This window comes from Pleurotus ostreatus (genome assembly GCF_014466165.1).
Source record: "Pleurotus ostreatus strain PC9 chromosome Unknown scaffold_5, whole genome shotgun sequence".
NCBI classification, from domain to species: domain Eukaryota; kingdom Fungi; phylum Basidiomycota; class Agaricomycetes; order Agaricales; family Pleurotaceae; genus Pleurotus; species Pleurotus ostreatus.
Window position 1 is genome coordinate 655,922 of NW_023503160.1, and position 14,280 is coordinate 670,201.

Genomic DNA, 14,280 nt, shown 5'->3' on the forward strand with positions numbered 1-14,280 from the left:
AGTATTCGTAGCGGCGACGCTGGAGTACGAAGCTCCCGTCCCGCTGTTCTGGTTCAAGCTCGAGTCATCAGCGCTGGGTGTTAATGGAGGTAAGGGGGACTCATCCGGGATATAGGCGGCTGGCATAGCCAACGGCGTCTGAGGCTCTGACGAGGATGCGGGATGAGACATTACTCCAATAGGATTAAACTAAACAATACTAGGTTAGTAAAATAGAGAAACTGAGTTACTTAACGGGATATAGTCGGATAGCCTTGGTTGATCAGACCGAGGGGTGCCCGAAGAGAGAGATTACGAGACAGAAAGAGATAAGATGAGAGAGTCGATGTGAATGAGAGATGAGATGGACGAGATGGCACTGTCAAAAATATGTGGCGGGAGACAACCGGATAGGGAAGTGTCGCGTCACACGAAGTCACACAAGTCAAAGACAGGGGTAAGTCGTCCTTGTTTATGCAACTCTGCCCTACAACGTACACAGGGCTCGTAACTATATAGTAGACTACCATGATGACTGCCATAGTAAATACACTAATAAAAGGAGAGACTAAGGTTAGACTAAAGAGAGTGATTGACTAAAGAGCGTAGCTAGAAAGGAGTGTGACTAGCCAGCGCTAAACGTGGCTTTACCGTATCGGGTATATTTCTGTTACAACCTACCTCCTTCGTTTGATCGTTTGTCTGTGTGGCGTGAGAATGTCGACTCAAGCACTTCTATACTTGTGTTTATTTTCCCATGGCTATGAATATCGGGCGCTTCTTCGAGGAGCTGAATCAGCATTTGAACTTGTTCGTTAACCACAATGTCAACTACAGAAGAAGTTAGAGTGCCCTTTTTCAAGAAGAAAGGGAAGGGAAGGCCGACGACCTCGCGCAAGCGTTCACCGTCGCCAAACAGCGCCGCTACTGGCGCACCTTCATCATCAGCCTCGAAATCTGAAGTTGTCTTACCAAACCGCAAGGGTGCTAATAATCTGCTCAGCGCTGGGACTAAACGAACTACCTCACAACGCGACGACGATATTGACGCGCCAGAACGGGACGGGCCTGACGTAAAATGGAAGGCAGACGGCTCTCATGTCAACGCAGCGTTAGAGATACTGGCTGGTGACGAGGCGGAGGAGATGCTTGCCAAGCGGAGGAAGAAATCGGACTTGGACGATGACGAAGAAGAAGGACCCGACGATGGCCAGTATCACGGACAGAAGGGTTATCGTAGTCACCTGAAAAAGTCGAAGGAAGTACCGAAGGCAATGCGAGTAGGCCCGCAAAGGAACACTAGCACTATTCGTACGGTGACTATCGTCGATTATCAACCGGATGTCTGTAAGGACTATAAAGGTAAGTGTTCGTTCCAACCAGATCTTGTCAAACGCTCATAGATTTGGACAGAAACTGGATATTGTGGCTTCGGAGACACATGTAAATTCTTACATGACAGAGGAACATGTTAGTCATTTGGCGATATATGACCTTTCCGCCCCTTAATTTACCATTCTCTATTTGCAGATCTTCAAGGATGGCAACTTGACAAGCTGGCCGAAAATGCGACGAAAGATGTAGGAGACGTGTCGGAGTCTGATTCAGATGAGGACATTCCGTTTGCATGCCTGATTTGCCGAAAGCACTATACTGATCCAGTCGTCACTCGCTGTGGTCACTACTTTTGCTCGGCTTGTGCAATCAAGCGATTTGCGAAGACGCCCAGGTGCATAGCCTGCGGCTCGCCAACCGGTGGCATCTTCAACCGGGCCGACAAAATTATCGAAAAGGCTAGTAAGTCGCGCAAACAGAAGGAAGAAGATGAGGAGACAGAAGACAACCCAACGGATAAGGTGGAAATCGAGGGTCTAGGCGCAGAAGAAGAAGCAAGTAATCACTCCAATGATGACTCTGACTAATAGCACGTCTTGGATGCACGCATTGCATTGTATACCTGCTCTGCATCATCCGCATTGTTGCAGCCTGCGATTTTAGTGGCCTGCGTGGGTAATTTCGGTCCAGAGGAAGCACTGCGCCTGGGTGTATCATTAATTTACCCATCCTGAAATTAAGCCCAGAAGCTAGAAGGCCTACTTACTAGAAGGTCACGGAACGACTAGCACTGAGGACGCCTCCTCCGCCAAGAAGCTCGTTTGTGGACCGTCTACATAATAACATATGTATGTATGACCATGAAATATGTGGGGGCCAACCCCGAAATCATCTTAATGAAATTCCCGCCTCCGCACCCCTCCGCATCGTCATACGTGCATCTAGTCTGAAAGGAGCACAAGTCAGGGTGATCCGATGGAAGTTGATGGTCATCGAAGATTCGATACAGGACTAACCCGATTGTTCTTAGGACGATATACCTGATCCTGATGCCGACCAATCTCAGAGTGCCTATTCTCGAGAGGAAAGCTCCGTAAGATGAACGTTTTACGCCAAAAGGCTCACTGAGTTCCCGTTGGCTGCGGAGGCGGAGGCATAATAGGCTGTACCCCAAAGAATTATTTCGGTCAAATACAGGGGACAGTTAACGTTGAGATGCAAGCTTCATAGAAATTCGGGTCCGGCACCTTCGAAGTTCGAAGGCGCGTAGCTTGGGAAAAGATATCTCCCACCACTAACCGGGGCGCGAATTGATTTTATGGCCATAGCAGCCGAGTTGCAATCTGAGATACACGGCTTACGGGGGGATCCATCGAGCAATCGGACCTCAGCTCTCATATTGGCCGATGAAATAATGTCCATAATCCAGACGTGATGCGATGTTGGCTATCGGAGATATGTTCGTCCCAATTATCCAACCGAAAATCGACCTGCACAACATACGAATGGCTGGTATGACAGGCTGAGTGCATTTAGCACTCCGCGAACTAATTGCAATGACCAGGCGGAATTAAGAATAACTCTAATGGAAGAGACGAAATAGAATCAGACCTATATTCGTGACGTGTAGGCCCAAGGTCTTTAGCAACTCACCTAATACACGGTCTGCAAGCTACTGAAGCGCTACTGCGGCCGCTCGTCACACCCGTTGTCTAGGTGTCTTTTTAGTGAATCTGCCCGGCTGAACTCCTTGTCACAGTATCGACAGCGGTGTACGACTGGCGTGGCAAGGTGCTGAGTTTCGTGGTGGCGCTTCCTATCGTGTGATCTTGAGAAGGTCTTTGAGCACTTGTCGCAGGGATATCGCTCCCCTGTTGGGGAACTCGTAGAAGTCGGAGATATTGGTGCCGTACTGCGTGGTCGACTGCCTGTGTAGCGTGAGGAGTGTTGCGGGGGAATCTGCGACGAAGAAGCTCCATGTTGGTACTCCGGTGAGCCGTAATATTCCCGTCCGAAGTTGGGGGACATAGGTCGTGCGTTCGCGGGGTAGGCAGCGTATTGGCCGACAAAGTCAGAGGGGGTGGGTATAAAGTGTGGTGTTTGGGCAGCGACGGCAGGGGATTGTGAGGACTGGCCATACGAGCCATCGTAGTATGGGGGATGGGGATGAGGCACGTAACCTGTACAGCGATCTATGAACAATGAAGTAGTAGTAGAAAGGGAGTGATCACGCACCTGGCTGCATGGATGCATACTGCTGAGCCTCCGGGCTGACGGTCATGGAACGCGGGTATTGGGCTTTGTGGTGCGAGCATGATAAGACGCGTGTGGTGGTGAGGGATAATGATGATACGCACGATTTGGTGGTGCATTGGATGGCACGTATAGCTGGGCAGACATGGGGTCATATTGACTGCGTTGGTAGCTGGTTGGTGGTACGGGATAGCTGGTACCTTGGTGAGGGGGAGGTTGGGAAGTTGAGTAGGGAGCACTTTGGCCGTCATAAGAGTAGTTACGAGTGTGTTGGTGCATGGTTACCGAGGGTTGTCAAGGTATCACCTTTGTGGCGGAGGCGTCGAGGAAAGTGGAGGAGCAATTATAAGACTGGTCCCATGTAATTTATACATCCGATACCGCCCAAATGTCAACGGAGGGCCTCGATATAGGCTTTTACTAAATTCTTGGCTAGTGGACCGAGCATTACACGGACCCGTTACGCACGGCTGCATGCAATTGGCTTAACTTCCCTTCATGCATTCTAGATGACCAAAAATTAAACAATCGAGCTTTTCTGTAACGATTCGATTCACTTACTGATGAAAGTCAATAGGATGCCCAAGTCTGGTGCTCCGGCTAAACCCTGGGGTCCCGGTCAGATTCCATACTCGGGTCGATCTTGAGATGGCTGGAAACTACACCTGGAACCGCAAAAGGTTAGTCGGCATCCCATGTCAAGGTCGATGTGACCCAATGCGAACCACGGCGGTAGTTGCTTGTGTATGTCTGCACTTGATCAATCCCAATCCTGTTCAAGAAAATCACCCTGTCTGGCCGTAAACCTACGTGTTACTTGTCTTGCCACGGCGTGCGAGTTTCGACAAGATTCAACTCGACAGCTGTCATGCTCGTGTCCATTATTGCACTGCGACTAAGTATATGAAAACCTAGCGTGTTTATTCGGAGCATTCGACAGCCAGTTCGGAAACTAGAGAGGAGGAGAAATGTTTGCTCAGAATAGCCGTGAATGTGGCTGGAATGGATTTATCCGTGCCCTTGGGCAGTGCAGATATTTTTACGGCACTGATATAGTTCGTGATCGCTGTTCGGGTGACCGAAATTGCAGCATGTGAGGCCTTTCGGCTTGCTGGCTGTTAAAAACCCTAAGGCAACTACTGCACCAGGAGAGTTGGAATATACCGGATGGTGCTCTGTTCCGCTGTCAGAAGAACGATGTCAATTCAAGGTTCGAACTCTAAGTGTATGTCAAAGAATGCCTCCGTCTCCATTGAACGATCTGACCTGGATGTAATGCATTATCAAGGCCCAAGTTTGGTTTAATCATGCGTTTTGAATTCAGCATCGTACCGGGCTCTGCACAGGAAGGGTCGTTATTCGCAGCCCCGCGGCGTGCCTCTGCTATTCGCAACCAAGCCGAGCGTACCGTACGTACCAGTGGTTTGTCGTAATATCGCACGTAGTCCCGATTTGCAAGGTACAGCAATGTAAATAAACCCCCAGGGCGTATATCGAGCACCCGAAGAGAGGAAGCTTTTGTCTGCAGGTCGAGCCGTCGGTAAATTATCGACCTGGCGCATATTTCGCTTTCGATTAGCCTGAATCGCGATTGGATCGGGAAGTTATGGCATTTTAATATGTACACCGGCCTTGAGGTCTTGCACTGACTGGTTTACGCGAAACCTCGTCACCGAAGCGTGTGCCAATAATGTCCTGCCAGTGCAGCATACCAGCCAATGAGGCGTACCAGCCAATACCGCCGCGACATGCCTCAATTTTCGGCGTTCTGAGATGCCCAATAGCACGTTGCCCACTTTAATTCTTACAGAACCCCGCAATGACTGGAGTAGTGCTCGATATGAGACGGCTTCTGAGAACGATCCACGAAAGGCTGCTGCCAAACAGCACCAAACACTACTCAGCCAGTTACGGCGCAGCACAGTGGTTGCGTTTCCGAGTCATGGCGCCGTTCGACCTCGATGCGTGTATACAGCAATTACTTCGAAAGCAACTCCTGCATGAAGCACTTCTACGCGAAATATGCGAGAAGACGAAGGAGATTCTCATGCGTGAATCAAACGTCGTGCACATTAGTGCGCCGGTGACCGTAGTGGGAGATATCCATGGGTGAGCCTAGCTGCAATATCGGACCAGCAGAACTGAATCAGCTATAATACAAGCCAGTTCTACGACCTAATAGAGATCTTCCGAATAGGCGGTTATGCCCCCCACACGAATTACTTGTTCCTAGGTGAGTATGATCATTCGGACTCTTCATGGGACACTTACCGACGTATGTGGCCAGGGGACTACGTGGACAGAGGTCTCTTCAGTGTAGAGACAATATCCCTCCTCACCTGCCTCAAACTACGTTATCCTGATCGCGTACAACTCATAAGAGGAAACCATGAGTCTAGAGCCGTTACACAAGTTCGGCCTGTTTCTTCTCACATCAGCAAACTTCTCATCTCGTGAACCTGCCAGTCCTACGGCTTCTACAACGAATGCGTACGCAAGTACGGCTCAACACATGTCTGGACGTATTTTACCGACATGTTCGACTTCTTGACACTCTCAGTCGTCATCGATGATCAAATATTCTGCGTTCACGGCGGTAAGCCTAGCTCTACACGTTCGATTGACGGCCTTGTCTTACTAACACGAACGATAGGACTATCCCCTTCAATACACTCAATCGACCAAATCAAAGTAGTTGACCGTTTCAGAGGTTTGGCTTCACCCCGACGCACGTCATGATCATTCATCTAACCCTACCTAACGTCAGAGATCCCGCACGAGGGTCCCATGGCTGACCTGGTATGGTCGGATCCCGACCCGGAGAAAGAAGATTTCGCAATATCACCCCGGTACGCCCATTCCCTAACATCGATCGTACCTACTAGTTCACTAAATCAGTCTTTCTGATCTAGTGGTGCAGGGTACACGTTCGGTGCAGGGGTCGTTCACAAATTTCTCGAAATTAACGGAATGTCGCACATCCTCAGGGCTCATCAGCTTTGCATGGAGGGATATATTTCGCTGTTTGATCGCCATCTATCGACTGTTTGGTCCGCGCCGAACTATTGTTATCGATGTGGAAATTCAGCCAGCATCCTGGAGGTCGGCCCCGGGGTTTCGATGCATTTCAACGTGTTCGAGGCCGCGCCGGAGAACGAGAGAGATGGACCTAATCAACACAATAACCAAAATACGAACAAGGTAAACATGGGTCGTGCTTTCGTGGGAGCTCTATTGCTAATGTATATGCTTCACCAGCTCCCGGAGTACTTTCTGTAGAGATACCGCGACTGCAATCGGAACCATTCCAATTACATAATAAGATGCGAAGGTGCCAGCATGTATACCCTGTACCTTTCCTACACTACAAAAAATAGACAGGATCGCCATAATTTTTGGATAATATGTAAGGCATCCCAGCGGACATGCTTGGGCGCAAGCATGGAATCCTAAAAGTAGGTTAGCTTCCATGAAGCTCAAGCGCACCTCATAGGCTACCATCAAACTGTTCCTAGATGGACTATGCGCTTCTTTAGCACTGCTAAAGAGCTGCTGGCGCCCATCAAGTTCCGTTTCGCGAGTATAGTAGAGGCAAACTAAGAGAGATTAACTCCAAGGTAAAGCCTTTAGAAATATTCTGCGCAACGAATGATGTAGGCCTTTTCGGGTCAACAGACGGATGGCACCTGCCAGCAAAAGGAGCAAGGTGGTGAGCTTGATGTAGGATCGCCATCGCATCCAGAGTAGGAATGCTAGCGTGCGGATGAGGTCCCGTTTTCGACGGCGACCGTGTTGAAGTCGCGTAGAACCGCGGGAAGAATCCACAGGGTAGCCAAAAAAGGGATTGAGGATAGACGTTCGGGAAATGAAAGTCGTAGTCGGGGCTAAAGGTGGGCTGGAGGGCGGTTCAAGCGGTTGTACTGAAGGAAGAAGCTGAGTGGGTACACCTATTTGATGGGCCCTCAGAGGATCCTCTAATCTTGTTAGACACGGTAGACTCCCGCCATAGTCTGTTATAGCACATGTTAGCTAGAATTCATTGGAGCCTGAGGGAAATTTGTATACAACCTGCGGGTAAACATGCTGGGGTAAAAAAATCCAGAAGTTCTTTCCGAGTGGGAAAAAACACCCTTGAGAGTGCTGCAGAAGGAAGAAGCCGTCTGGGTTAATGAAACACAGAAACCACTAGAGTCAAAACGGAAGCCCCATGAGAATATGTATCAGAAAACTCACTTCACGACCGTCCAGATACCTGAATGTGCCCACGAGTAATTTACCATGAAAACTGTCAACAGGCATTAAAAATCCCGACATTTAATCCACGGAAATAGGGTGAATACAACTTACCTGCTGCCAACATTCCCGGAAATCGGGGTATCGTCTCACGAAGGGTCCAGGTAATGAGATCAATGTTCTAGAGGCAATCTATCAAATATTATCGTATAAAGCCCCATTGTGCCCACTTACGATGCCTTGCAAAGATAACCCTGCCAAGTCTAGAAGTACTACGTATTGGAGGATTGGGGGGTCATCTTCTGTTTGACTGATATTCAGCAGCCGTAAATGCTGCCTAAGAAGTTCAAGTCCCTGAGTTATTGGCGCCTTTGAACTGTCCGACAGCATCGATAACGATGAGGACTTGATCAAGAGAATGGGGCGGCCGAAAGGGTCGCGGATGTGATTTGGAAAGCAAAACACCGCTGGTAGTGAACCAAAGTCAACTACTGGCCACATGACGTCCAGTCTCCAAACTAGAATTTTCCTAATCGATTCCATGGCGAATGAACGCGTGAATTTATGTCGCTGATAGAAAAACGAGGTCAGCGACTGGCACTGACAGCACAACGCGCCGACTGACTCTAGCTATTTGGAAGACGGTGACTAGTTCACCAGTCGTAAGTAAACCGTCCACGAGTTTGACTGACAACATACATGTGTCCTCCAACCAGACTTTGGCCCAGCTCGTGGCTTCCTGGCTCAAATCAAGCTCATCCCGGATCGAAGGTAGGATATCATCAATAAGAGTTGCCTGTAGGGCGCGAACACTGCGCAGGTTGATTCGGTACTGCTCTAGAAGCTTTTCGCAGTTTGCTTGAAGGAGGACGTGGATTTCCATATGGCGGTTCAGAACAACCCGTACTCGAACTTCTGGTTCGCTGCCAACATGGCGGGAGAGCACGTGATACAACGTCGCTTACTGGTACTATCATAAGTTTCAGCGCCTTAGACCAAGTCCACAGTCTAATTCTGGTACTAGTCTAGCAGTAGAGAACACCCGTACGAGCGCGAGCGCAGCATCGCAAACTTAGGATGTGCCGCTGATCCTCACGAGAAGTTTCATTTTCTTCAATGAAGAGTTGACGTAGCGACCCTAGCCCGTAGCTAGAGACGAACCAGGTCAACATACTACGTCAATGTTTCCGCAGGGTTCAGAAGTAACCAGTCGGAGGCGGTGCTAGACCCCGGACTTACTTCCACGAAGCCGAAAGTCCTATAAACTGGTTGGAAATTCACTAAACACAAGCTAAGACTGAAAAAGTATTGGGCCCATTCTATGTAGCACCTAACAAATCAAGCCATCGGATTCCAAACGCATAAGTAGACGGGCTGAGCGAGAAAATGGGCTCTTTGAACGCTTTACGAGGCCATCACCCCCATTACCCACAGATAAAGGCCTCTACAGCCTGGGGTTCACGCCTACGGGCGTATCCACGAGGCCATGGTTTCGGGCCCACCAGCGCTCGACCTCTTCGTCCGCATCGTAGCCGAACTGGTCCCGGTTCTTCTTCCTATCAGCCCAGATGTTCGAGTTCCCAGCCGTCTCGCAGGAATCGTCCAACATCTCGCCGGCCGCTTCCCTTAACGCTAGGTCCATGGCAGCACTCATAGAAGCATCCCTGGCTTCCTGAGCCGGCCCGTCCTCCAGGTGGAAGATATTCTGGTTCCCCCGAGCCGCTGCCTGCGTCGCAGTGGCACGAGGATAGCGCAGGGACTGATAGGCGTATAGGAGGGGGGTCAGTTGCCCCCTCCTGGTGAGTCTGGAGAGGAGATTGCCGAGCACTGCTGCGTCTTCAACCTGTCACGAACCAACCAGTTTAGCCTATACTTGGACGCGAATAAAATGCATGACTCACCGCCATAGCAGATCCCTGCGCTCGATACGGCTGAATTTGTCAAGAAACCAGGATATATTACGGCAAGAACATTGACGATGACGGAACATACCAGCATGGGGTGACAGGCGTCTCCCAATAGAATAATTCTGCCGTCGCGATGGATCCAGGTATCGAGTGGCGCACGATCTAACAGCGGCCAGATCAAGGTTGAGGGCACGAGAGCCATGAGTTTTTGCACCCTGTGAGCGAGCCAGAGGCATGAATCAGAAAAATACAAAGCAAATGGTAGGGTCTGATGGGTCCAAAGACACCAAGACGTACCGAGGCTCCCAACCCACGAAGTCAGCTCGCATTTTTTCCGTGCTGCCCTCGGCCGTGTAGGATTCTTCAGTGGCCGGTGCAGGGTGGGCCATCACCAGGTTGTATTCTTTCTTGCCCCGCTGCAACACGAGGATGGAGGGCCGAAGAAACGGGTAGTAAAATCCGATAGGGCAAGGTGCAAATAGTCATGCTAAGAACGCAAATTTAGATCTAAAATTTGAAGTAGCACGCACGATGCAGTACCCAACTATGTGTTTCTTCGGACCTATCCAACCAGTCATCTCTGTTTCGTCTACCAGGTGCTTGAGGACAGGATCCTGTAGCATTGCCGCAGTTGGTATTATTGCGCGGTAAGCGGCATCTCCTGTGGCAACGGGTTTGTCTGGGCCTCCGACAACTATTTCACGTATAGTGCTTTTCACCCCGTCGGCACCAATGATTAAATCTGCCTGGATCACGGCACCTGACTCTAGTGTCACCGCTGGCACCCCAGGATCTGCGCTGACTACGCGGCTGTTGGTAGACAGTGACATGAAGGGCCTTGCCAATTCCAACAGAAGGCGGTGGAGATCAGCACGCTGCGATCCAACAATGAACACGGTAGGAATCTAGGGAAAGCCTGAAACACCTACGTGTATGTGGTAATAGGGCGAACCGTGCTCGCGTTCCATGCCTTCTCCCCATTTTGTCCAGCCCACAGTCCTGCCATCCTCGTCTAGACCAGATTTGCCGTTATACATCAAGGATTAGTACGCCTTAGAGTTAGACTCACATCTGCGGAATCTAAACGCAAGTGGTACCACGCCAAACTCCTTAAGCTTCTCGCCTAGACCCCACCGTATGAGCAACCTAGTGAAGTTCGGCCCCAGTTGAATTCCAGCCCCCACTTCACCTGAAGGACCTTCAGTCGGAGGGCAAGAAAGATAACGAGAGGCTCACCTATCTCTGGAGCAGCCTCTAGGACGGTGATTCGGTGACCTGCTTGTCCTAGACAATAGGCGGCGGCGAGCCCGCCCAGTCCGCAACCGACAATAACTATATTAAGCACTTCGGGCGCTTTCCGTCCTCCATAAAGGGTCACTGGCTTGGCTTGAGTCAGTCAATGCGCCGAACTATTGAAACAGTCAACTCAACCCACCTTCACCGAATACGATGGATCCATGGGCGCACAACGATGAGGGCTGCCTACAGCAATGTGGGTCACAGAGGCACAAGAGGGAAAGAGACAGAGGACATATATAGCACAATAGACTTCGACGGATAATGATAGAGCCTGCAATCAATCGGGGCTACCGTACAGTGCGGATATGGCGTTCCCACAACATGCTATGTACTGTCAGAAGCAGAAGTAGTGACATCGTTCGGCGTCTTAACCATGGTGGGCGGCAGTCGTAATGGCAAAGCGTCCAGGTACCATCACGGTTTCCGTGGACTTGCATACATTCAAAGCAAGTCCCAGACTTTCTAGCAGAGCAAAGCAGAGCGCCAGAGAATCCAAAGCCGAGGGTTGCTCCAGCGAGCGCTGTGAAAATGAAATTCGTTGGCACTTGATGATTCGGAACGGCACGATCCGAATGTCGGTTCCACGACCATACCACTGGTAGTTCCACCTGACTTGTAGCTCCCAATGTTCGGGTTCAAGTGACGTGAGACGACGCGCCACTGGCCAGTATGCAAGCCACTGTGAACTTGTTCTTCGATATACAGCGTCCGAGTATCGGAGGAATCTCGTCGAAGAATGGATGGGTAAGCACAAAGTTAGTTCTGCTTGGCGAGTAGCAAACGAGTGAGAACGCTGCATGGGGGACCCATTGAGCCTGAACTCCTTTGCCCAATACAACTTTCGTGGCCGCCGCGTTTCGCACAGAGTCGTCGGGCGCCGGAAACGGTGGTCCTGATTGTCCTAGGTAGACGAGTAGGAATTCGACCGAGACATGCGGAGAAGCTGACCAGTCGGAAAGACCCTCGCCTCTTTGAAACTTGGAAGCACGGCGTGGACAACTTGAAGCTGGAGTTCGAGGTAGGGTAGCCCAGGGTACCGCGCGTGACCGTGTCAGCGAGTCACGTGTGAAGCGGTCCATTTACTCCCTTTCAAAGTTCACTCCATCGGGAGGAAAGCTTTTAGTAAGTACTCAAACTGACCTTGCTTCGAACGGCAACCTCGGGGAGCAGAGCACCGGGTATTAAGCCAACTATACATCTCTACCTTTCCTTCTTTTCATTCCCGTTTACACTGACTTCATATGCAGGCACTGAAGCTTGAGGTAACGTCGTGGCCTGTAGGCCGGGCGCATTGCACCCGCTTTACGGAATGCACAGCTTCTACTTGCAAGCACCGTTGATTCTATAATCTTCAGTTCGATACACTTTGCATCGTGCCCCGCATCGTTACTGGCATCGCCTTCCTTACTTTTTTACGTCCAATTTATCGTGTCCGGGAACTACTCCAAATACGATAACCCAGACAGATTATCTAGCTAACAGCGGGATACGCAGCACATTGCGTACAGCACACTCAACAATCACATCTGCGACGAAACCCCTATCCAAGCACCTTGGAAGTAAGATCGGCCTTTGCCGCAGCGCGCAGCTAAACGTGACGATGCAACATGAATATAAAGCCTGACTACCACTCCAACCACTGATCTACACGAAATGACTTCGACCGACACGAATACCAGCGCGCCTCCTGCGGGTGGCGCAAGCCCGCCGGTCAATAACGTGGGGACGACGCTGCCGATGCCAAGAAGCGATTCGTCTAGCGGGGCTCCTCCGACGTCCCACAGCACGGACGCTACGCCGTTGAAACCGTTCGACGATGCGGTTCCGGACGATGGGACGAAGACCCCTACGAAGCAGGACCCCCACCCGCTCCCTAGCGATGAGCCAATCGTGACGGCGGCGGCAAGTGGCCCCTCAGTGACTGCGCACGATGATAGCGTTACCCAACAACCACCCTTCCCAAACTCTACGAGTCAACAGATCGAAGAAACGCCAGTGAGAGAGGTACATCCGCGGATAGCAGCTCTGCAGTCGATGTTCCCCACGTTCGATGAGGTGGTGCTGTGAGTACTCCTTTATGTGATGTGATGTCAATGTGGCATACTGAACACTGCCAAAGACAATCGGTGCTAGAGTCGGTGAACTGGGATCAGGACCAAGCGATTGACATGCTCCTGGGCATGAGCGATCCTGAGTACAAACCCGAGGCGAGGCCGAATCAACCTCCACCTGTAAGTCGCCTTCTCAGCTTTGTTCGTGCGGGGGACTAATCCATCGCAGCCATCCCAAACAGATCTAGACGAGCAATTTGCCAGGCAGCTGATGCTGCAAGAACAGCAGGCACAGCAGGCAGCTTGGCAAGCAGCACATCCGGTGCCGCCTGGCGGAGGTCGTCGACATGCTGGACTGCAGCCGCAGCCTCAGCCGCAGCCAGCACCTACTGGGGAAGGTGGAGGGCAGATAGCGGCGGACTTGCAAGAGCAATTCACGCGTGTCGCTGAAGGTGCGTAAGCTCGTGTTATGCAATAGATCACTGAACTGATTCTCGTGTCGCGTAGTGGGTAAGAGAACTTTCGGTAACATATTCTCGAAAGTCAAAGCCAAGATACAAGAATTCGACAATCCCCGGTAAGATCATCTCCGCGTAGTCATACCCTCTATCTCACCAAGTATCCTCTCGCAGCACAAATCAGCCCTCATCTACTCAACCCACCTGGGGCGCACCCTCCAACCTTCCTGGATCCTCCTATCCTCAACAAGAATACGGACAGAACGCAAACTACAATTATACCCCTGCGCCCCCTCAGCGTAGTGCCGCCATCTCACCCGCCCAACAACCCGCTTATTACGACCCGAATCCCCCGCGCAGCCCTAGTCCCAGTCCTCAGCCATCCCCAGTTCCCGCTTCCAGTCAGCCACCAGCTGCGATCGCCAACCCAGCCGCTTCCTCCACACAACCCCCGCCACTTACGGGTATGGAGGCGCCGCGCGCAGGAGGCTTCGGCGCAGGCGCGACTCCGATCGACGGCAACAAGCTTGGGTTGTTGCCCAAACGCCCTGTATCGTTACTGCGCCCGAGTGACGGGGCTACGCCGATGCAGAGGAAGGAGAGCGAAGACGACGAGTTGGAATACGTGGAGAACCCGTTTGAGGATGGGAATCGCAAATGATGATGTAAATGTGGTGGGCATGCGTGTGTAATCTATTGTGAGCCATTGTACGCTACGGTTAATTACTTATCGATATCATTAGACTGTATCATTTTGTCTATTGT

At 50.9% G+C, this 14,280-nt stretch overlaps 6 protein-coding genes across 6 annotated transcripts; 3 read left to right on the forward strand and 3 right to left on the reverse strand.

The window, feature by feature from the left end:
• Positions 1-803: 803 nt before the first annotated feature.
• Positions 804-1,901, forward strand: CWC24 (RNA-splicing factor; the record flags this gene model as incomplete). The annotated part of the gene is made up of 3 exons (XM_036776717.1): positions 804-1,341; positions 1,393-1,449; positions 1,510-1,901. 3 exons carry the CDS (start codon positions 804-806, stop codon positions 1,899-1,901), a joined length of 987 nt encoding a protein of 328 aa, XP_036630337.1.
• A 1,096-nt stretch (positions 1,902-2,997) lies between these two features.
• Positions 2,998-3,846, reverse strand: PC9H_007183 (uncharacterized protein; the record flags this gene model as incomplete). The annotated part of the gene is made up of 3 exons (XM_036776718.1): positions 2,998-3,494; positions 3,550-3,612; positions 3,672-3,846. The coding sequence occupies 3 exons, from the start codon at positions 3,844-3,846 to the stop codon at positions 2,998-3,000; spliced, it is 735 nt and encodes a 244-aa protein (XP_036630338.1).
• A 1,663-nt stretch (positions 3,847-5,509) lies between these two features.
• PPG1 (putative serine/threonine protein phosphatase) lies at positions 5,510-6,846 on the forward strand (the record flags this gene model as incomplete). Its single annotated transcript, XM_036776719.1, has 8 exons — positions 5,510-5,676; positions 5,730-5,800; positions 5,855-5,979; positions 6,034-6,163; positions 6,221-6,277; positions 6,335-6,416; positions 6,480-6,768; positions 6,826-6,846. 8 exons carry the CDS (start codon positions 5,510-5,512, stop codon positions 6,844-6,846), a joined length of 942 nt encoding a protein of 313 aa, XP_036630339.1.
• A 327-nt stretch (positions 6,847-7,173) lies between these two features.
• PC9H_007185 (uncharacterized protein) lies at positions 7,174-8,683 on the reverse strand (the record flags this gene model as incomplete). Its single annotated transcript, XM_036776720.1, has 7 exons — positions 7,174-7,577; positions 7,636-7,727; positions 7,801-7,852; positions 7,915-7,981; positions 8,035-8,370; positions 8,426-8,448; positions 8,500-8,683. 7 exons carry the CDS (start codon positions 8,681-8,683, stop codon positions 7,174-7,176), a joined length of 1,158 nt encoding a protein of 385 aa, XP_036630340.1.
• A 561-nt stretch (positions 8,684-9,244) lies between these two features.
• Positions 9,245-11,166, reverse strand: PC9H_007186 (uncharacterized protein; the record flags this gene model as incomplete). Its single annotated transcript, XM_036776721.1, has 9 exons — positions 9,245-9,643; positions 9,702-9,731; positions 9,793-9,922; positions 10,005-10,123; positions 10,238-10,582; positions 10,637-10,719; positions 10,777-10,896; positions 10,944-11,088; positions 11,143-11,166. 9 exons carry the CDS (start codon positions 11,164-11,166, stop codon positions 9,245-9,247), a joined length of 1,395 nt encoding a protein of 464 aa, XP_036630341.1.
• A 1,493-nt stretch (positions 11,167-12,659) lies between these two features.
• Positions 12,660-14,176, forward strand: PC9H_007187 (uncharacterized protein; the record flags this gene model as incomplete). The annotated part of the gene is made up of 5 exons (XM_036776722.1): positions 12,660-13,069; positions 13,126-13,237; positions 13,287-13,509; positions 13,565-13,634; positions 13,690-14,176. 5 exons carry the CDS (start codon positions 12,660-12,662, stop codon positions 14,174-14,176), a joined length of 1,302 nt encoding a protein of 433 aa, XP_036630342.1.
• Between the last annotated feature and the right edge of the window lie 104 nt (positions 14,177-14,280).